The sequence below is a fragment of the Cydia splendana genome, chromosome 26 (assembly GCF_910591565.1).
Source record: "Cydia splendana chromosome 26, ilCydSple1.2, whole genome shotgun sequence".
NCBI lineage: Eukaryota > Metazoa > Arthropoda > Insecta > Lepidoptera > Tortricidae > Cydia > Cydia splendana.
Genome location: NC_085985.1, coordinates 3,813,041 through 3,836,561, shown reverse-complemented (window position 1 = coordinate 3,836,561; position 23,521 = coordinate 3,813,041). Strand labels below are relative to the sequence as shown.

The window sequence follows — 23,521 nt, the reverse complement described above, 5'->3', positions numbered from 1 at the left end:
GGAAGTCCTCTGGAAATACTCTTAACTTACAACTAACAATTATGCAAATGCACTCACAGGTGGTGTTTTGTTTTGTACACATAGAGTGCTAAACATCGCCTTAAGGTACACTATATTTCCCATGCCAAACTAGTATATATGTCATGTTGGACTGTTTATTGGCCACGATAACTTCTTGGCACGGCGTGGCACAGCGCGACACGAGAAATAGCGATGCCACGCTAAATGCATTTATTTTCGTACCTAACTGATTTGAAGATAATGAAGATATGTAATTTGTTTGATAATAGATCTAATTTTGCAATAGTATTCCAGCGTGAGGTTTGTGGCAATGAAAACTTTAAGAATCCGTCTTTACCTTCGCCTGTCACTTCGATCAGAGAAAGCTTAGTAGTTGAGCTCCACGGTGAGGTCACGTTCAAATACAGATCTTAATTAACGAGGGATCCCTGTCAGAGCTTTGGGTAGTACAGAATGTTGGACATAGTTACATTAGTTATCCTGTGATTCCCGCCAAATAATGTTATGGACAAAATGAAAGTTTATATTACTCTCTTAAGATTAATGCATCTTGATTCAGTATTTATAAGTTATCTAAAACATTGAATATATGTGGCTTATTTCCATCAGAGAATGATCCTTTTTTTATGCTTCATGTCACATGTGCAATAAGGAAAATTCTATCAGTATTTCTCTTGGAATTTCAAATAAAATGGTCCTTATTGCATAATGACCCTTCTGCGATGGAAATCCACATATAATAAACGTAGACTCATAAAATCCTTTCTATTTGTGATAAGTTGATAACTTTCAACAAAGTTATGGGAATTAATATCCATAGCTTGTTTACAAAAAACATGAAATTTGATTCAAGCGATTTCACTCCATATTGTGCCTCGCTTGTCGTCAATAGTCTCAAAGTATGTACAAACATCCCAAATGAAAAGATACAAGTTCTATTATAACAATACGTAATGAAGATCTGCATCACTGCGTGCTACGTCACGCGTTTTCACTGCACTTTCCCAAAGTCAACCGTCTGTCGCGTCCAACGGCATTATTTACTGATTTATAATCAGGATGCATTATATTTCGTTTTAAATATTTTCATCTATTAAAACGATAACAATGAAAAGCATGTGCAACAAAATTAAAGGTAATCGGGTATCATTGTGATCAGTACCAATCAAGTTTAGGTAGATAGATATCATAGAAATTTGGGGCAAATATTATAGATCCATTTTGCCAGTAAGTTCGAAAGAAATGAGTGTTTTTTGTCAGTCATAATCTCAAGCTACAGATTCATATAAAATATATGAAAGTATGATGTGCATACAAAACCTCAAGTATTCACTTATTGAAATTACTGTGGGACTAGGTCGATCTGTGTAAAATTGTCCTTTGATATTTATTTATGTTATTTTATTTATTTATGACACTAGAAACTAGAGAGAATTAATCAAGAAAGAACTTTGTCTGAAGAGCTCTTCCGACATAAAATATATATTATATTATGTCTAAGGAAACCTAGCCAAAGACGACAATCGTTAATATAAATAATGTATGGTAGTCACGTGGCTATTCGTAGCATTTGTCATTCCGATACTTTTCATCTTGGCTAGGCCCCCAGGGACAGTAATGCCAAAATCATCGGTCCAAAAGCTACTAAACATGACCATTGACCAACTAGAAACACAATACAATCATCATTCGCTTGCCCTTATCTTGTTTTTTTCTTCCATACCCCTCTCTCGCCCGTCATCTCATCATTCACATGCGTTTGTTTCATATTATCTCTCACACAGTCCATCCACCTTTTCCTCGGTTTTCCTCTCCCGTTAATTCCCTCCACATTCATTAGAAACAAAATACAATATCTAAATATTACTTACTGTATGGATTTATGGGTGGCCGATATGTTAAGAGGTGAGGTAAAACTTAATGAATGAGTTCTTATCCTTGCATACCTATATTATTGCATTTTTTTAATGTTTACACGACGTGCTGTCATGGTAACTTTGTAATGGTCTTCAACACATCGGCGACTGACGGAAAATTGTAATGAGTAGCATTAGATAATGTATTGTTGTTGGTTTAAACTACATTACTTATCAATTACTGTACGAAACATAGATGTACAACACGATTGCATTTGTGGTTGTTTGCATTTTATTGCCATTAATCAGCGGATAATAATCAAATATGTATAAATATTGTTATTATAAATCAATTTCCAACTCCAGGAACAAACTTATGTTTGAATTGTTTGATGACATGAAGAAAATAAATATATGTTTTAGAACTAGCTAACTCACTATACATAAGATTTTAAAACACGTTATTCAACCAAAAGCAACCACCATCCGATCGAATAAGATATAAGTGCTTAAAATACCCGAATAAGACCATATACCTATTTATTAAATAGTTAATACGGTCGTTTTTGTCTCACTGGAATCACTGGGTAAAACTTTAACTCATTAAAATTACTAGGCAAGAGAGGCTCTCATGCCTAGTACCCTTACCAGGCGGTAAGGGTCAAAAACGTTCGGTAAAACCGGCGTCTTTTCTTGGACATTATAAATTGTCTAAGACTTTCATCATAAAAAAATAAAGAATAGATGTTTTTACATACCTATTATAGAGTCTGTGCGGAAAGAGAAGAGTCGTGGAATGTATGGGGCCCAATACATTCCACAACTCTTCTCTTTCCGAACAGACTATAATATAACATGCCTTGTTATGTTAAAAAACAGTTTTTAAATTATTCCCATAAACACAAGTTACACAAGCAGGATTATCTTATCCTCCTTAAACCCAAAAGCAAACCTTTTAAAACTGACTCAATCGTCACGAGCGACATTACGGTCACTCGGGGCTCAAGATCGTTTATTACCTGCTACCTTCGGCACAAAAGAACAAATATTTGGACACAAATAGCCGATACTTCCTTTAAATGTACGCAACAATGGTACAGCTATAGTCGATAGGATGCAGATGCGGTGGGTTATTTCGGAAGTTAATACGAATACGTAGCTACGTAATACGTGCATTAATATGTATTAAATATCAGAGGGCCTACCGCGAATCATATTCGACGTGTTGCCTCGCTGTCACACTTAAGTACGAATTTACAAGTGCGACAGAGAGGCAACACGTCGAACGTGGTTCACGGTAGGCCCCCAGGTTAGATTAGAAATTCACTCATATTGTTGCTTATTTACAATAATATTAAGAAGAAATTATTATAAATTTTAATTGAAAACTGTTTCAAGCATGTATTAGTAAAACATTTCGATAAGAAACTATGTTTTTTTTCGTCAAATATTTACTTAGGTACTTTTACCTTGAGACGGTGCTACGTAATACGTATTTATTTTGATATATGAGGTTAGATTAGAATAGAAATGCGTGCATATTGATGCTTGCTTACAATATCAGTAAAAAAATATTATAAATCAGAATTTATGACTAAATAATTCTAGAATGTATGTATTAGCAACACGTTTCGATACGATATTTGATTTTTTGTAAAAAAAACAACGGGTTGCACTCCGGGAGTGCCGGCAGAAGTAAAAACTCAATAACTAGTCCAAAATGTTTGCAGCACTATGTATAATTGACCCATCCTCCTTTCTATTGAAAAACTTTAGTTCCGAAATTGCTGGCCAGTGAACTTAAATTTGTAGCGTTAATTGTTTAAAATTCGAATAGAAATTGTAAAGGTACCTTGCAGACCTCGCATCTAAATATATTTGGTCATGATATTTTGAGTTTTATTCACCAGTACTAGAGTTCACTTTTATTAGCGATTTCATCAAGATGAGACTTTATTGAATTATATTGGAGTGATATAAAGTTAGAATGTAACTGTGAGATCCTCGTATTTCAGCCCGTACAAGATTAGAACATTGAGCTTTATTGCTTAATATAAAAGTCCAGTTTTAAATAATTGACCTGATTATGATACGTTATGACTAAAGTTCTTTGGTGAATAACATTGTCCGTCACACATGACATAAGTCACGCAAGCGCCCTGCGCCGCCTACATGAAACAGCAGGCTCAGGCATACATTTTCGCCGTGCGGTAGAAAGAGAGGAGAGACGCCTTACGCGTTACGCGTTACGCTGTCCCGAGTTTATCATTTTTTCCCCACCTCAAAAAGTGCTCAGCGCCGCTAAAGAAGTTTACACTTCAAAAATTACTAAGGTACTTTTGCCTTGGGACATTCTGTATCATATGACTGAAGGATGCGCTTTAATGTAGAAACATGAGTTATTTAAAAATGAAAAAGATTAGTGATACTGCCGTCCTAAGCTAAAAGGCAATATCTCAAAAACAAATGATTTTGAAATTGGAACTTCCAGATTAAGATTTTAAATTTCATTTTTGCTTTCAATCTTCACTGCTTTTTATCTTAACATGGCAGAATAATAATTCAGTCAAAAGTCTGACACAAAATTAGGTCAAGTCGAGTAAGTCGGTTATTGTATTGAAAAAGTTAAAGGCCGAAACAGGTTGAGTACATGCAGGTGCGGTGCCAGGAGTTCACGGCCTCAAGGACGCACGGACACGCGAGTTGTCTTCATGCTAGGCTAGTTAAAAAAAATTATTTCGGACCAACAATCCATAGATGTGTTAGTAAATGTATATTAAAAAAAACAATGAAAATTAAAAAAAAATTAATATAAGTGTAATTATTAAGTTTAAAGTCTGTTTGTTTGTTAGTCTGCTATTCATATAGATCATAATGACTTTTCAGTGATGCCATGTTGCTTTGCTATTAGGGTTTCATTGGTCCTTGATCTGTTACGTCAATCGAACAATTTCTTCGTATTTTTTGTTTATAATATTATTGCTTTATCCACGCAAACAAGTCGAGGGCATATGCTAGTGTTTTATAATTACATTTAAATATATAATAATATATACTTGTAGTGAGACCATACGTAGCTCAGTTGGTTAAAAGCGATGCACGGATTGCAGAAGTCGCGGGTTCATGTCCTGCCGGAAGTAATGAACTTTTCCTTTAATAGGTATAAAAAAATGTAAGACCATACGTTACATAATTTTTGGATTCTTACACGTCGATTCTATCCTCCTAAAGCCCAGCCACACAAATAAAAAGTCCAGAATTTGCCACTGAAATTTGAACCTTTAGTGCAGGGAATAGAGTTAATTTTGGTTTTGTTTGAAAATTGAAGGAAACAAAACAAATGAGACTCTGTTCCAATTGAATATGATTTAAATTTCATCAAACTGAATAAGTACTATAGGTAGGACCTTGGGCCTTAGGAGGATATAATTTCTACATTCTGATTTATTTGACGATGTTTTTTTTAATAATAACAACACTTGATTATTAATAGCCGGTAAAAATAATAAATGTCTCTAGATGAGACTCAAAATAAATGACCTATCTTCCATAAACAATTGGTGTTTAGTACACACATTGGTACAAAATTTTTGGCTAAAACAGGTTGAGTGAAAGTAAAGATGCAGGTGCGGAGTTCACGGCCTCAAGGACACGCGAGCACGCGAGTTGCGCCGGCCCGATGATTGTCTTGGGCCGCGGGCCGGTTGCACCATACCTTTATCAACGTCATCGTATCAGCATTGTTGACTGTTTAAGTTATTTCACACCGTACACAAAAGAAAGCACTAGAATTTTTTTGGCTTAATTTTTTTTACTTAATTCTATTTTGTAAATCGGAAAGAAATGAACTATAAAGAGTAGGTAACTTGACTTCTGTGTTTCATATAAATTCCATAATCGTTTCCTGAGTTTGAGTAGTCAGTTAAATACCCTATTCGAAAAAATAAGTTGATTGAACTAGTGAAGTAGTGACTCAAGTACCCTATTTGAAACAAGTGCGAGTCGGACTCGCCCACCGAGGGTTCCGTACTTTTTAGTATTTGTTATTATAGCGGCAACAGAAATACATCATCTGTGAAAATTTCAACTGTCTAGCTATCACGGTTCGTGGGATACAGCCTGGTGACAGACGGACGGACGGACGGACGGACAGCGGAGTCTTACTAATAGGGTCCCGTTTTACCCTTTGGGTACGGAACCTTAAAAAGAAGCTGAGATGACTTGTCAGTAGCCTATTCGTCGAGATTTGCTTGTATAAAAAGTTTGACAGTTCTTTATAGGATGACAGCTGCTGATGCTATATTTATTTTGATGGTAAACAGAGGGCCTACCGCGAACCACGTTCGACCTGTTCTGCCCTCCTAACGAAAAGTGCAATAACTCGAGTTTTGGGTCAAATTGAGTTATATACATATTCGGATTGAGCATAACGAGTTCTATATTTTCTTCTTAAGGGGCCCACCGATTACCAGTCCGCCGGACGATATCAGCCTGTCAGTTGACCGCAAAAGGCCACACACTAAACAGTTCTCTGTCAGTTTTCGGCCTGACGACTTACACGAACCGATAGTGTGTGGCCGCCTGACGATTCCAGTCAGCGCCGACAGATATCCGCCGGACAGTCCGTGGCCTCGAGTCCAGTCAAACACACATCATGAGGTAGCCGGCCGGCGATCGACACACGTTACAGCATTAGTAAATTCTACTTTATTCCTAGTACTTAAGAGTTCATAGTCCCTAAAATAAGCATACGACTTTTTGTCTTCGAACATCACGGATCCAATACTTAATTTATGACGCTGATATTTGCTTGTAATTTCATACACAATTTTAAGGCCAGTAGACCTTATTAACCTTAAATACGGTAGGGCTTCTGTCAAATTGAAATAGAATCAGTAAAAAAAAAACAGATATGTACGTTAGTAAAATTCAACTTTAATTCTAGTATAGTTAGAGTTCATAGTTGGTTCATAGGCATCATTTTAATTTTAAGGCATGAATACAACAATGCGAAGGTTGCATAGTATCTAGTTTGTCAAGACTTTTCTTTATTTATCATGTTGTTACCTCGCAACTGTTGTTTACTGTCAGTCAAAAATAAATGTCATAGAGAGAATTATAACATAAACCTTATTTTTTTCTCTATTAATTTTAAATGTGACATGTTATTATTGTATTTGCATGGCTTATATATTTGAAAATACAGACTTGATTATTGATTGCTGGAAGAGTAAGTAACCGAGTAAAAAAGGAGCAAACATTGAAAGATTCAAATAGGGAAATTAGCGTCCCAATATACCAACACTGGTTAAAATTTTAATAGTTCTCAAGACAACGCCGGGAGGTATACCTTCGATGGCGTTCACGGCAGCTAGCAATGAAAAGACTAGCTATTGTGCGTTTTGATTCCGCTATAAAGACACGTGGTAGAAACACTAGCGCAAGTATGGAGGTACCTGCTTAGACAAGAGATAAGACCTATTACGCTTGAAATTCTTCAGCTACAAGTGGGATCCGAATTATGACATCATTAATTCATTCCGTTTTAAGTTAAGAGAATATCTGGAGCAAACTGTGTTCGGAGTTACAGAGCGTGGCGTGGCGATATTACCTACCCGAAATTCTCGTAATATGTGACAATTATTACAAAAAAAGGATATGGAGTCACAAGCTGCAAGCGGTGGATTCAACATACTTTTACTTACACCGGCTCTTATTTAGGTACTATCTATGTATACCAAATTGAAAAAAATGAAAATACTTTACTGTTATGTTTTTGTTATATTCATTCTACTCTTTTAAACCTTTTCTACATAATATTAGGTCTACTTGGCCGTTACCCGAGTGATTTTTTTGTTTGATACCTTGTAATAAATAATTTGGCCAAGCCCGAGATAGCTCGAGGCATTTAGTGTTCCGCTCGCATCGTTATATTTTACAGAGGTTGTTTGCCTGTTTTTAGGATTCCGTATTCAACTACCCTATAGGAACCCTTATAGTTTCACAACCCTTTTAGTTTTTACTATATATTTAATATATCATTAATTCTTCTTCGGCGGGAACGGACTCGATTAGATGCATAGCCTGCATCAAAAGTACGTCGCGGGGACGGTAATTTGTGTTTTGGGAAAGTATCCTATGAAACTCAGTGACACATTCATCCTCGATGTAATCATTTGCAAGTATATACGAAAAGCGAGCCATTGTATTCGACAACAACCTATAGTGCGTAGGTGGCACCTTTGTGGCACATACAGTAAACAAACCACATTGACACATCACACGTCACGTCAATCACATGGCCTACCGCGAAACAAGAAAATCGAAATTTCGTTATCTAATCTCTCTATCACTCTTGCATATTCGAGCGATAAAGAGGCAGATAACTAAATTTCGATTTTCGCGTTTACCGGTAGGCCCTTGTTAACAAACCGCCTTGATGCATCAATGTCATATTTTATTGTCTGTGAAAACTTGTCAAAAACAGTTTAAGGCACAGTATGTATAAGTTAGTCTATGAATTTACTGAGTCGGTAGTGCTGCACTCTGGCGGCAGAACATTGCAGTAATATCCCCTTTTAACCAGGTTTCACTATAGTAGTCAAAAATATGTTTACATTTTTTGCCTTATTACAAAGGAATAAGGTCCAAAAGTGTAAACATTATCTTTGACGTCGACTGTCCATTTTGATGAAAAAATTAAACTAGTTGAAAAACATGAAACTTAAGGCTCTCGACTGACAGCAGATGACGGCCAACAGGCCACCGGCCGGCTATCTGATAATGTGTGTGTAAATTGGCCTGCAGGCCACGGACTGTCCGGCAGATATCTGTCGACGCTGACCGGAATCGACGAGCCGTAGTTCGAATAGCCGTCAGTCCAAAATCTGAAGTAGAACTGTTAATGTGTGGCCTTTTGCGATCAACTGACAGGCTGATATCGTCCGGCGAACTGTCAATTTGTAGGGACCTGTCAAAATTATATCAGACTATTGCCGGCGGACGGCCGTACGGTGGGAAACTGACGACTCGTCTGTAGTCGCAGAGGTGGCAGCAGACCATTGCCGGCCGGCAATAATCGCTTATGTTTGTGGACGTTATTGGTCTAGGACGGCAGGCCGCCCGATAAGGCCAGAGACTGCAGGCGGACTGGTAATCAGTGGGCCCCTTTAGACAGTTTTAAGGTATCTGTAACGTAAACATGTTTTTTATTAATCAATACTGCAATATCTGAGGCAACGACTTGTGATTTACTTATGAAGAACGCCATAACTGTAGTTATTCTTGGATTAGTAATACTTTTAAGCAACATTACTAACAATATCCGCAATAACTATAGATATTACACTTTTAGTAAGTACGATTAATAAAATACTCCAATATCACTTACTTACAAAAACTGCAATAAGTATAGTTATTACGAATATGATTGGTAGGGCATATTATTTTTATTAGCACGTTACTAGTAAAAAGTGTAATAAGAATAGTTATCGCTCTTATGCTTGGTAAAATTGTGATAACAAATGTTAGTCCAATAACTAATCATAAACGCAATAAGTGAAGTTGTTACACTTATGTTTAGGATTGTCGAAATTTTAATGATAAGTTTACTTAATAACAAGGCAATACAACTAAGTTACTGCACTTATGTTTAGGACGATGGGGCACAGACAGTATAGTTTTACCAATCACGGTGCAATATGATGTCAAGTTATCGCATTTATGAGTAGTATAAAATAGAGCATAATATAATAAGTAAAAAAGTTTTAAGTTAAATGGTTTTATTTTAATCAGAAAGTGTACCAAAAACTAGAAAATAAAAATGATTATACTAATCGGAGTCCTAAACGCCACTTTTCGACACTATGTCAGTGATTTAAGTATCAATCGATTTTTTTTGTCAGACTAAAATACATTTAAGTGCGGCGTTAGAAGGAAAATATAATACATTTATATATTTGTAAAAGAAAATCTTAGTAAACATACCTATGTAGCTAACTAACTAACTAAAACTCCACGTTGCATTGTATATTCTTATATTTTTAGATCTTTCTCAACATTTTTAAATACTAACGCCCCACGTTTTTAATTTAGTCTGAGAAAAAAAACGATTAATACTTAAATCACTGACATAGTGTCGAAAAGTGGCGTTTAGAATCCGACTCGAGAAGACTACATTGCTATGCTACCCGTCTTGCATGATTACTGTCGAGAAAGGAGCATAGGAAGTATATAGGATTCCGATTAGTATAATAATTTTTATTTTCTAGTTTGTGGTACACTTTCTGATTAAAATAAAACCGTTTTACTTAATTTTAGTTTTAAGTTTTTACTTTAGTAGCATTACGAGTTAATAAACATATTAGATTGCGCCCCCGCTGCAAGATGACAATAGTTATTTATCTTACTAGGGGGCAAAATCGGATTTGATTTACAGTTAGTATTTTCTTGGCGTTGGTGTGGTGGAAAAAAATGGGGTTAGGCTGTATCAGTATATATGTCGCAGTCAAAAGTGTGAACTGGTCAAAAGAACTTTTAACCGACAAAAACAGGCAAAACTGCTTTTGACTGAGCATGTTGGTCAAAAGTAGTTTTACCTGAAAATCATTGGTTAATAGTAATTGTGACTGTTACTATCAGTCAAAAGTACTCGCAGAAAAGGTAGGTTAGGGTTATTTTTTTTGCTACGCCCTAAAAACGAAACTGTTCCCAGAGATAGGTAGGTTAGGGTTATTTTTTTTTTGCTACGCCCAAAAAACGAAACTGCTGCCAGAAATAGGTATGATTTTCAGGTAAAACTACTTTTGACCAACATGCTCAGTCAAAAGCAGTTTTGCCTGTGTTTGTCGGTTAAAAGTTCTTTTGACCAGTTCACACTTTTGACTGCAACATATATAATTATATTATATCAGTTCCGCGTAAGGTCAAAGGCCCGAAGCGTCCGGGAGGTTAGTGCGCCAACACAAAAAACAATAGTACCAGTGTCTAGATGCGAAGGCTGAAGGCCGAGCTCCGCGTAGGGCCGAAGGCCCGAAGCGTCCGGAATGTTAGTGCTCAGACACAGAACAATGGTACAAGTGTCTTAATTGCGGAGGCCGAGCTCCGCGTAGGGTCGAAGGCCCTAAGCGTCCGGAAGGTTATTACTCAAACACAGAACAATAGTACAAGTGTCTGAAGGCCGAAGCCCTGAAGCGTCCGGGAGGTGAATACTCAACACAGAACTATAGTATAAGTGTCTAAATGCGAAGGCCGAGGGCGGAGCTCCGTGTAGGGCCGAAGGCCCGAAGCGTCCGGAAGGTTAGTGCTCAGACACAGAACAATGGTACAAGTGTCTTAATTGCGAAGGCCGAGCTCCGCGTAGGGCCGAAGGCCCTAAGCGTCCGGAAGGTTATTACTCAAACACAGAACAATAGTACAAGTGTCTGAAGGCCGAAGCCCTGAAGCGTCCGGGAGGTGAATACTCAAAACAGAACTATAGATAAGTGTCTAAATGCGAAGGCCGAGGGCCGAGCTCCGTGTAGGGCCGAAGGCCCGAAGCGTCCGGGACGTTAGTGCTCAAACAAAGAACAATGGTACAAGTGTCTTAATTGCGAAGGCCGAAGGCCGACCTCCGCGTAGGGCCGAAGGCCCGAAGCGTCCGGAAGGTTAGTGCTCAAACACAGAACAATGGTACAAGTGTCTTTATTGCGAAGGCCGAAGGCCGAGTTCCGCGTAGAGCCAATGGCCCGAAGCGTCCGGGACGTTAGTGCTCAACAAAGAACAATAAATAAATATAAATATTAGGGGACATCTTACACAGATCAACCTAGCCCCAAACTAAGCAAAGCTTGTACTATGGGTGCTAGGCGACGATATACATACTTATATAGATAAATACATACTTATATACATAGAAAACACCCATGACTCAGGAACAAATATTAGTGTTCATCACACAAATAAATGCCCTTACTGGGATTCGAACCCAGGACCATCGGCTTCGTAGGCAGGGTCACTATCCACTAGGCCAGACCGGTCGTCAATGGTACAAGTGTCTTAATTGCGAAGGCCGAAGGCTGACCTCCGCGTAGGGCCGAAAGCCCGAAGCGTCCGGAAGGTTAGTGCTCAAACACAGAACAATGGTACAAGTGTCTTTATTGCGAAGGCCGAAGACCGAGTTCCGCGTAGAGCCAATGGCCCGAAGCGTCCGGAAAGTCAATACTCAAATACAGAACTAAAGTATAAGTGTCTAAATGCGAAGGCTGAAGGCCGAGCTCCGCGTAGGGCTGAAGGCCCGATGCATCCGGGTTAGTGCTCAAACAAAGAACAATGGTACAAGTGTCTAAATGCGAAGGCCGAAGGCCGACCTCAGCGTAGGGCCGAAGGCCCGAAGCGTCCGGGAAGTTAATGCTCAAACACAGAACAATGGTACAAGTGTCATAAAATACACTTTTGCAACAACCTCTTCTTCTTAAACCTAGCGTTTTCCTGGCCTAGCGCCAGGGTCCGCTTTCCTGCTCAGTCATCTCCACTTTGCCCGGTCTTCGGCATCCTCAGGTGTGAGATTGTTCTCTCACATGTCCGCTGTCACGACGTACAGCCAGCGCTTCTTAGGCCTACCGCGGCCGCGTGATCTAGGGCCTTGGACAGTGAGATTGAGGCATCTATTTCCGACGTGACTTTCCTGCAGCTTATCCGCTACGTCACGGATTCCGAGGCTACCACGCATGTGTTCGTTACGTATGCGATCTAGTCGCGTAACGCCACACATCCATCGCAACATCTTCATCTCCGTGACGTGAAGCTGCTGGAAATTCCTTCCGAGGACAGGCCAGGGTTCGCTACCATATTGTAGGACTGGTCGGATGATGCTCTTGTACACAAGGCCCTTTAGCTTCACCGGTATCCTGGGGTCGCAGAGGACACCGGTTACTTCTCGCCATTTTGCCCAAGCAGCGCTAATTCGGGCTTGGACGTCGTGATCGATTTCACCCGATTCGTGCAGCACGGACCCAAGGTATTTGAATTTATTAGTTTTCACGACAAATTCGTCTCCTACCTTTATGGGGTCGGGGTCCGTGCCGCCACATGCCATGTACTCGGTCTTCGCAACATTTAGTTTCAGACCGCCGTTCTCTAGCGCACCCTTCCATTGGTTCACTTTATGCTCCAGTTTCTGTTTGTCCTCATCTGTCAGTGCAATGTCGTCAGCGTACGGTTTTGCAACAACCATAATAGAAAAAAAAATAAACACATTGTCTTACTAATTAAAACTGCAATAAGTAAACTACTTATTGTACTTAAGACTTAAGCATAGAGTACAGCACCATACTATAATTGCTTAAAATAATCGTAATATCTTGATTTACTTACGATAAGTGCGATAAGTAGACTGCTTATTGCAGTTATGGCTTGTAATTATATCATGTCTGTATTGGACCATCCTAAGCATAAGTGCGTTTGCTCATTTTTTATAGTATTAATTAATAAATAAATAATTATTAGGTACATACAAATAAACTCAATAATATTATCTATTTTTTGGTCAAAGTTTCAAGTCAATAGGATGTGTAATATTGGAGATATCAACTAAACAAATTTAAAATCTATTACCGCGTTTTTCTAAAAAGTAGCTTGACTCTAGTTATTGCACTTTTCGTTAGGAGGGCAGTGTTGCCCCCCTGTCACACTTACGCACACAATTACAAGTGTGACAGAGAGGCAACACCATTCGAACGTGGTTCGCGGTAGGCCCTCAGTATGCGCGTGGTGCAGTTGCGCCGACCTTAGTGTATAATTTTAACTTTTTAACAGATGACAGATCAAAATTACTTTCATGTGTTGCTGGTTTACTCGTGTAGACATCTGTATCCATCCATACATCTTTGCTTTTTTTAATCTTTATATAGGCACGTCTACCTATCGGGGATTTGTAGATCACATTTTTTAAGTAATAATGCTATGTAATTTAATAATAAACTAGTATATAAGCCAAAGAATGAACAATGATAAGTTAACTGGATAGTACATGGCATAATATCATATTTAGGTACATATATCCATATAATCACCCCTATTTATTTATTGTAGCCAAGAATAACAAATATACAATACAAATCGTATGTGAGAAATTTACCTACGGCCAAAATAAGAAACCCACGAACCGCGATACAAAAAATATGCCAAATAAAATTAGAAAATGTATGATTGCATGTAAAGTAGGTAAGTATCTTATAAAAAATAGATTGGCACATATCTATGAACTCTATGAAAATGAATTATTATTATCAACAAACAAATGGCTACGAATGACCCACCCTAACATCAATAGTTCCCTCGTGTGACCGGTTTTGTCCCTGTGGGTTACGTTACCCCTTCATTGTCAAAAGCTTACAAAATGACGTGTTGACTTTGACCCCCGCGCACGCCTTAAGTTTGTAAATACAATAAGTATGAAAAATTGCACTTAGTTACGTTCAAATTGAGACTTAATCTACAAAGACTGTAAGGAAAAAGTGACATCCGGGGGTTGTGTTTTATAAAAAGGCCTGACACTTGTATTTTTACGTTACGTTTATCATATAGAAATACCAACATCGATTCCATTACACGTTATTACAGATCTTTTATAAAATGCGACCCAGGTTGTAAAGTTGACGAAATATAAAGTGAGCCGATCTTGTTCAAATTTATTCTAGAGATCGGCTCACTTTATATTTCATCAACCTTAACTTATACATCCACTATTAGATCCAATAAACATTTACTAGAGTAAGCTAATTGCACAGGCTTTAAATGAAAGGAAATGTAACCATAATCATCAAATATCTATGAGAATATGATATTTATTAGGGATGTAACGATACCGATACCGATATATCGGCCGATATATTGGCATCGCCGATTTATATTCAGCCGATATCACAACTTGAAAAGCGCGCGAAACGAATGACGCTGCTGATAATTAACTTTGTTTTCATAACAAAAAATCTACCTAAAGTGAACTATATTTACTGATTTGGATTTACTTTTGCATTGATTGCTTGATGGTTACCGAAATAATTGTTTTCTTTGATTTTGATTTGGCATTTTTCTTCATTTTGTTTTACAGTTTTTCACACTTCACAAAATCGAGTGTCTTTATAGATAAGTATGTTCTATGCATATTAAGTATATAATTCCTTATTTATTTTATTTATTAACTAACTACTGTGCCATTGATATCGGTATCTGTATCGGTATCACCGATTATTTACTTCAAAAATCGGTATCGGTATCGTATCGGCAAAATCATGTATCGTTACATCCCTAATATTTATTGTAGCGCTTCAACATTTTCTGTCAAAGTCAGTGCAGACTTAGCTTAGACGGACTATGTATGATGTTACATATTGTATATGCATAGCGTATCGTGGGAAAAATGGCTGTTAGCGGCGGAACTTTCAAATTTTATTACACATCGTTTAGGACGGCGAGCTCTATAGAAATGGAACGATCATTTTGACCTAGCTCATCGCTGTTCTCATAGCATGCAGAGTTCAAACCAGTTTAAACTAACTCTAGATCTGTAAGACTGTCTACTTCTATTAATGTACTAAGTACTAGCTGTTTCCCGCGACTTCGTCTACTTGGAATGGAATAGATATATTGAAAATTTAAAGGGCCATATTTACTGTAAAACGTTCAATACACGTGCGAAAAGGTGATTCGCAACTCGTGTCGATTTAAAATAGTCCCTTCGGTCGTGTTTTAATTTATCGCCACTCGTTACAAATTTCCTATTTTTCGCACTTGTATCGTAATATACTATTACAAAAAATGAGAATACCAATATAGCCCTTTGGTTCGTAAAATCAATGATGCTGTAAATTAGAAATTCAGGTCTGTAAATCTATTTACGAGCTTCAACATCGGTAAAGACAAACGGATAAACAGCAGAAAGACTAAAATACTTAGGTGTTTATTGTACCCATGGGAATAATGGAACTTTTCGAACACTACAAATACAAAGAGTTTTACTAAATTATGTCCAAATTAAAGAAATGCTTACAAAAATAGTTCTAGTTTATTTAACAGAGTTCAATACTACTATACAATAAAATTATAATAATATCACTACATAGGAAATATAGAGAAAGTAAAATTCAACATTGCAGCATTCTGTCTAATATGTCTAATACAAAACAATAATAAGCTGAAAACATGTGAAAATTATAAAATAAATCACCTAGCACAAATTTTCACCAATAGATGTCGCTACTACTTTAAAATCACAACACGCAAAAATATGAAAAATGGAGTTATGCTGCTTTACAAACTTTTGCCAACCCGCTCCATTGTAAATGGAAATCGAGACCAAAGAGAATATAATCACTACGTTTTAATCGAGACGACGATTTATTATTTTAATATTAGGAATTAGAAAAATACACTTTCGAAATACTTGGATTCTAATCCCTCTGTCCCTGTTACGTCATTAGCAAAGAGAAAGAGAAAAAACTGGCCAAACGTTATTAATGTTATTATAATAGACCCCCAAAATCAAAACGCATCGTTCCAAACCACCTACGATTATAAATTCGTAATAATTAATTTATAAAAAAATGTATAAAAAAACCGGGCAAGTGCGAGTTGGACTCGCGCACGAAGGGTTCCGTACCATAATGAAAAACAAAACGGAAAAAAAATGCAAAAATAAAAACGGTCACCCATCCAAGTACTGACCACGCCCGACGTTGCTTAACTTTGGTCAAAAATCACATTTGTAGTATGGGAGCCCCATTTAAATCTTTATTTTATTCTGTTTTTAGTATTTGTTGTTATAGCGGCAACAGAAATACATCATCTGTGAAAATTTCAACAGTCTAACTATCACGGTTCGTGAGATACAGCCTGGTGACAGACAGACGGACGGACGGACGGACGGACAGCGAAGTCTTAGTAATAGGGTCCCGTTTTACCTTTTGGGTACGGAACCCTAAAAAGATCAAAACACTATATTTTACGTATTTTATTGTAAAATTACAATAATGAACTTAAAACAATATTTAAATTTTTTAGAAAAAGGCGCGTAATTAAAATTTTTCTATGGGACAATAACCCTTCGCGCCTACATTTTTAAAATTTGCCGCCATTTTTACTAAGATTTGCTTGACCAACTATAATTCTTTTTTTAACAATCTCTACTATAGACCTATAGTTGACAAAATTAGTATCCGCAATTCGGACCGTATTTTACAAAGTTTGTTTTTTTACAAAAAAAAAACGATTGAACTGTCAATAGTGTCAATTGATGGCTGATGATGGTCGTAGTTTCCATATTACATATTTCACTGAAACTTCTTTCGTTTTGTTTTTGTGTTTTGTTGCGGTAATTATATTAATTGTTAGAATACCTTGAGAAGACTTGATGAAGAAGGATTACATTTATTCAGGTTGTATGTTTCGTTCCAAATACGTACGTTCTTATAGTTGAATTATCGAGAAGATGGAATTGCACATGGTCTAATAAAACATGGTCTTCCATTCCCAGAGTGACACGCGATTACGTCACAATAACATTGCCACTTTATTTCAACATAACATGTTACATGGGTACATTATACCTATGGTTAATAAGTTAAAATATTTCTTTATAATTTTATAATTTTCATTTATATGTATTTTAGCTTAAATTTTACAATAACACGTCATTTTTAATTACTCGTTAGCAATATCTTCCGATTCACGAAAGAAATTTCAGACTTTCGGGTAATTCTGTTTATACTACTGGCAACACATGATAGCGCTGTGGACATTTGACAATTCGGATCTAGATAACTTCATGCCCTGACCGTCATCCTTGTCGAACGCGTGTTAATTGTTATTTCCTTCTCGCTCAGTGTCAGCAGTCACAGTGTTTTCCAAACTTTTCACGTCGTAAGCTTGGTAATTAATGTGTAACTGTGAATTAGTTTTTTAAACGTTTGTCTTGTATAGATAAATAAAGTTTAATTTAATACATTAGATTTGTTTTATTTTACTATGTTTCTACATGAATAACTTAAAATTAATGCCGTTAAAATAATTTTCACCGTTGGTTAAAATTCTCCCACATTTCAAAGTTTGAGAACCTGTAAACAGCATGATGACGTAGGCGCGTGTCAGTTAGGTCATACGCGAATCTCGGAATGGAGTACCAGGCGGAGTATATTATTATACCATGCATTTGTAGTGGTTGTATGCTGATAGTACAAGAAAATAGAAAATTCAAATATAGAATGCCTGTAAACAAACAATACTACTACATATGCAATTCCACGCTCTCGATGATTCAACTATACTGCTGAGGTGAAAAGTCTTGTGCACTACACTAGATCAAAGTTATTTACATCTCGTGCGCCTTTGATTCCCTTGCTCATTTGCTACGCTCAAGATCCTTTAGAATCTTTCGCTTGCACAGGACTCATAAAAGCACTCGAAGAAATATCAAACTGCTCTCTTGTTGTGCAAATAACTATTTACCACCAACTACTACCAACATTACTGTTGACAACTTTACTGGCTAGATACACCTTGAATGGGGTTGGCCTGTCGAAGTACCTATTTTACAGATGGCGCCAGCATAGGTAAGGTACCTGTCATTCCTTTGGAAGTGTCAAATTCTTTTTTTGGGGTTCCATACCCAAAGCGTAATTACGGGACCCTATTACTAAGACCACTGTCTGTCTGTCCATCTGTCCGTCTGTCTGTCACCAGGCTGTATCTCATGAACCGTGATAGCTAGGCAGTTGAAATTTTCACAGATGTATTTCTGTTGCCGCTATTACAACAAATACTGAAAACAGAATAAAATAAATATTTAAGTGGGGGCCCCCCAATAACAAACGTGATTTTTTGCCGTTTTTGCGTAATGGTACTGAACCCTTCATGCGCGAGTCCGACTTGCACTTGGCAAGTTTTTTTGTTTTAATTTTATGGCCTGGATGCTATCTCTTTATGCCAAATCCTATAGAACAAAACTATAGACAAGTAAAACCTAAGCTGGTGCCATCTCTGGAAACTATTGACAGTTGCTAACCCCATTATTGGAACCAACTTCAAATAGAAAGAACTTCTCAATAATCTCAATTCCTTAGCCCTTACCCTTCAAATATTGTTGGCATTTGGGTGTATTTCATAGTAACTCGTGCATGTAGATTCTCAATGGCGTATTCGCCCTAAGGCCCAGTAGACTCGGGCCTAGGGCGGCAAGACATTAGGGGCGCAGCATAGTGGCAGCCTATATGATGGGTGCTGAGAAAGGGGCGGCCAGTAGTAACATCAGGGCCCGGGGCCTAGGGTGGCCAAGACTGCAATACCGCCACTGTTGCCACTGTAAATTCGGAAAGCATCATTTGATTTGGTGAAGTAGAATTGCTGATGAAGACCATAGGATGATGAAATTTTTCACTGTTTTGTGAAGTCGCTTCTTTTTAGTTAAGTTAATAAAAAAATAAGATTTGACTTCAGGCAAATAACTTAGGGAATATTACGTAAAACTCTGTGTAGGGGGCGCCGTTAGCACAAACAGTAACCAAACATTTTTGATGCATCCTAAATCCATAAGCTCCCAATCGATCCTGCTTCTGCTCATATTACAACTTAAAAATACTTACATATGTAAAATCTTCACTTCATTCTAAGGGTGGTATAATGGTATTCCACCTGTCCAATATCTTGGTCCAATGTCATTGCATATCACTCTCTCATTGATCAAAATGTGAGACAAAATACACATTGGACAAAGAAATTGGACAGGTGGAATACCATCCTAAGATATGTCCGATGTCCCAAAAATGATGTGTTTACATGCTCACCGAGGTACAACAAACCTATAGGTCCGTGACTTTCCAAGGTTACCAAGGTTGGGTAACTTGAGAAAGCATGGGAACTCATCATTAGTATTTGTTAACTCGGGATTTTAGATGCCAACTTACCTAAACTTTGACCACTTTTGGGGAAATAGTTTTTGCCCAAGTTTATAGTTCAAATAAGTCGCCAGGTGCCAAGTGGTTGGAAAGTAACCAGAAAGTTAATCAAATCTGACCCCCAAGTTGGCAACACTGTAGAATGCTGTGCCGGGATAAAATAAGAGTTACAGGAGTGGCCAGATGGTCACCAACAAAGCTTCCGGTCAAGGTCACCTTGCTTCAAACGTATAGCGTCGGCCTAAGTCGCAAACCTCGTAACTCCTCCGGGGGAGTGACGAGGTTTGCGACTATAAGTATTGTTGTCTAAGGTAGCAATTACTAATTTCCTTGAAATGGAGTTACGAGGTATGCGACTTAGGCCGACGATAGACACTAGACAGTGGCTTGCCACTCATTTTCACTGTGTTCAAAGTGACTTTGGACTGTCGGAAGCTTGGTTGGTCACCGTCTGGACACTGGACTTCAGGCAAAGAACACAAGCAGTGTGGCACCGCCTGCCGCGGAGGCATGCGGCGTCGTGTGTCCGGGCCTGTATCTTTAGGTATTTAAATAAAAGTAAACAAAATCTACCCTCGAATGGCTCCTTAAGCCGGTTGAGGGTAGATGAAAACATTACATGATCAAATAATGTAGGTCAGATCGTTCAGTGACAGATCCAGGTGCTTTTGTATTTGATTGGTTAACCAATAAATGTTATAACTACCCGAAAATGTACAAATTGTTTGTTTACTTTTATTTAACCTTTTGAACGCCGCTCGTATTGTGCGCGCCGCGTCAAACCTTGCTGGAATCATAGTCTAATAAAACAAGGTCTTCTCTTCCCAGAGTGACACAAGCCTACGTCACAAAAACATTGCCACTTTATATAGCGCTATCGCATATTATCATATAGCGCTGTCGCATGATGACGTAGGCTTGTGTCAGTCACGTGACCACGAAAAGACGGGAAGAGAGTACCAGGCGGAGTATATTATTATACCATGGCTGGAATGCACGAAGGTTGATATTGGGCTGTAGTTGCGTCTTTGGCGATCAAAAGGTTAAATACCTAATGATACAGAGTATAGACGGATACCTACGACATGATAAATCAAGCCGTTCGATTGCGTACCGCCCATTGACGTATAATATCTAAGGACGGGCACTACGCGCACTAGAAATGGTACTAGTTCAGCGGTGTTACTCACAAATTCCAGCCAATCGTGCAGTCTAACGCAACTAGTAGCGACCAATAGCGCGCGTGATAGGAACTCATCAACCATTCGCGTTGTAGCGGTGTCACACCACTCACACCGCTGATGTACTGGCCCCTGTCATGCCTCATTAATATTGCCCGTAAAGCCAGTCCCTAGATATCTATGTCAATGGTTCTTCTCTTCAGTTAGTGTCAACCATCTAACGCTGTTCTCCCACAGATGTCGGTGGGCCTGCAGCGGCGCGTGCCGCCGCTGGACGACGCGCCGGGCGTTCCGGCGGCCTGGAAGAGCGGCAACCCGGAGCCGCCGTTTTCGTCGTTCGCGCCGCCCGCGGGCTCCCCGGCCGGCCCGGCCTTCGCCGCCTCCCCCGCGCCCTCCACCCCCGGCCCGGGCTTCGCCGGCCCACCTTATGCGGCTCCTTTCGGGAGTCCCTCGGCCCGGCCCGGGAGCGGCGGCGGGGGCTTCCCGCCGGGCCCGCCGCCGCAGCAGGGGCACTTCCCGGGGCCGAACTTCGCGCCTCCCGGGTCCCCGTTTCACCCGCACCCGCCGCATCCGATGCCCCCGCATCCGCACATGATGGCGCCGCTACCGCCGCCTGTTGACAGGTGAGTTCCTTGTCATTTCTGATACCCTGGTACTAAAATGTCATGCTCTAGGTTGGGGCCAATGCGAAGATCGAAAACTAACTTAACCCATGCCACAGAATAAGTAATAGTACTAGGCTACCGTACAGAAAGGAAACTTCCTACAAAACCGAAGTTTGACAGCGGTTTAGGGTCGAATCATGCTGTCCCTTTCTAATATATGGCACTATCCCTTTCGGCTATTTAGGGTTGGCAAAATTCAAGCCATGATGTTATCCGTGATCGTGCACGCAAAGGGACGTCAAGTGGTGCCAACTGACGTGTGCGTGTGCGGCTCTAACATTTTAGTGTAAGCGCACGTGCACGTCACGCACGCCCAACCGGTGTGCTCTGGCCTTAAATCAGCAATTTCTGCTATTGTAGGATTGTGCTCGTAGCGCTGGTGGCCTAGCGGTAAGAGCGTCCGGCTTTCAATCCGGAGGTCGCGGGTTCAAACCCCGGCTCGTACCAATGAGTTTTTCGGAATTTATGTAAGAAATATGATTTCATATTTGCCAGTCGCTTTTCGGTGAAGGAAAACATCGTGAGGAAACCGGACTAATCCCAATAAGGTCTAGTTTCCCTTCTGGGTTGGAAGGTCAGATGGCAGTCGCTTTCGTAAAAACTAGTGCCTACGTCAAATCATGGGATTAGTTGTCAAGCGGACCCCGGGCTCCCATGACCCGTGGCAAAATGCCGGGACAACGCGAGGAAGAAGAGAGTAGGGTTGTGCTCGTATTGCATACGTAGTGTGACTTATGACTTATGGCCGTACTGACGAGATATGCGACTGCCGAAAACAGACTTCGATTAAACCACCTGACCTGACCAAATCTACCTAAATCAACAATTTCTGCCATTGTAGGATTGTACTCGTATTGCATACGTAGTGTGACTTGTGACTTATGGCCGTACTGACGAGATATGCGACTGCCGAACGCAGACTTCACCTCAACCATCCAACCTCACCTCAACCTCAACCTCATTGAACCACCTGACCTGACCAAATCTACCTAAATCAACAATTTCTGCCATTGTAGGATTGTACTCGTATTGCATACGTAGTGTGACTTGTGACTTGTGACCGTCCTGACGAGATGACGCGACTGCCGAACGCAGACTTCACCTCAACCATCCAACCTCACCTCAACCTCAACCTCATTGAACCACCTGACCTGACCAAATCTACCTAAATCAACAATTTCTGCCATTGTAGGATTGTACTCGTATTGCATACGTAGTGTGACTTGTGACCGTCCTGACGAGATGACGCGACTGCCGAACGCAGACTTCACCTCAACCATCCAACCTCACCTCAACCTCATTGAACCACCTGACCTGACCAAATCTACCTAAATCAACAATTTCTGCCATTGTAGGATTGTACTCGTATTGCATACGTAGTGTGACTTGTGACTTGTGACCGTCCTGACGAGATGACGCGACTGCCGAACGCAGACTTCACCTCAACCATCCAACCTCACCTCAACCTCAACCTCATTGAACCACCTGACCTGACCAAATCTACCTAAATCAACAATTTCTGCCATTGTAGGATTGTACTCGTATTGCATACGTAGTGTGACTTGTGACTTGTGACCGTCCTGACGAGATGACGCGACTGCCGAACGCAGACTTCACCTCAACCATCCAACCTCACCTCAACCTCAACCTCATTGAACCACCTGACCTGACCAAATCTACCTAAATCAACAATTTCTGCCATTGTAGGATTGTACTCGTATTGCATACGTAGTGTGACTTGTGACCGTCCTGACGAGATATGCGACTGCCGAACGCAGACTTCACCTCAACCATCCAACCTCACCTCAACCTCAACCTCATTGAACCACCTGACCTGACCAAATCTACCTAAATCAACAATTTCTGCTTTT

At 39.4% G+C, this 23,521-nt stretch overlaps 1 protein-coding gene across 1 annotated transcript in view; it reads left to right on the top strand.

Moving 5' to 3' along the window:
- The window catches only part of LOC134803318 (LIM domain-binding protein 2), a 97,480-nt gene that overhangs the window by 2,687 nt on the left and 71,272 nt on the right, over positions 1 to 23,521 (top strand). The window contains exon 2 of the mRNA XM_063776107.1: positions 21,223 to 21,608. Coding sequence (XP_063632177.1) covers positions 21,223 to 21,608 — 386 coding nt within the window. The remainder of the gene's footprint in view (positions 1 to 21,222; positions 21,609 to 23,521) is intronic.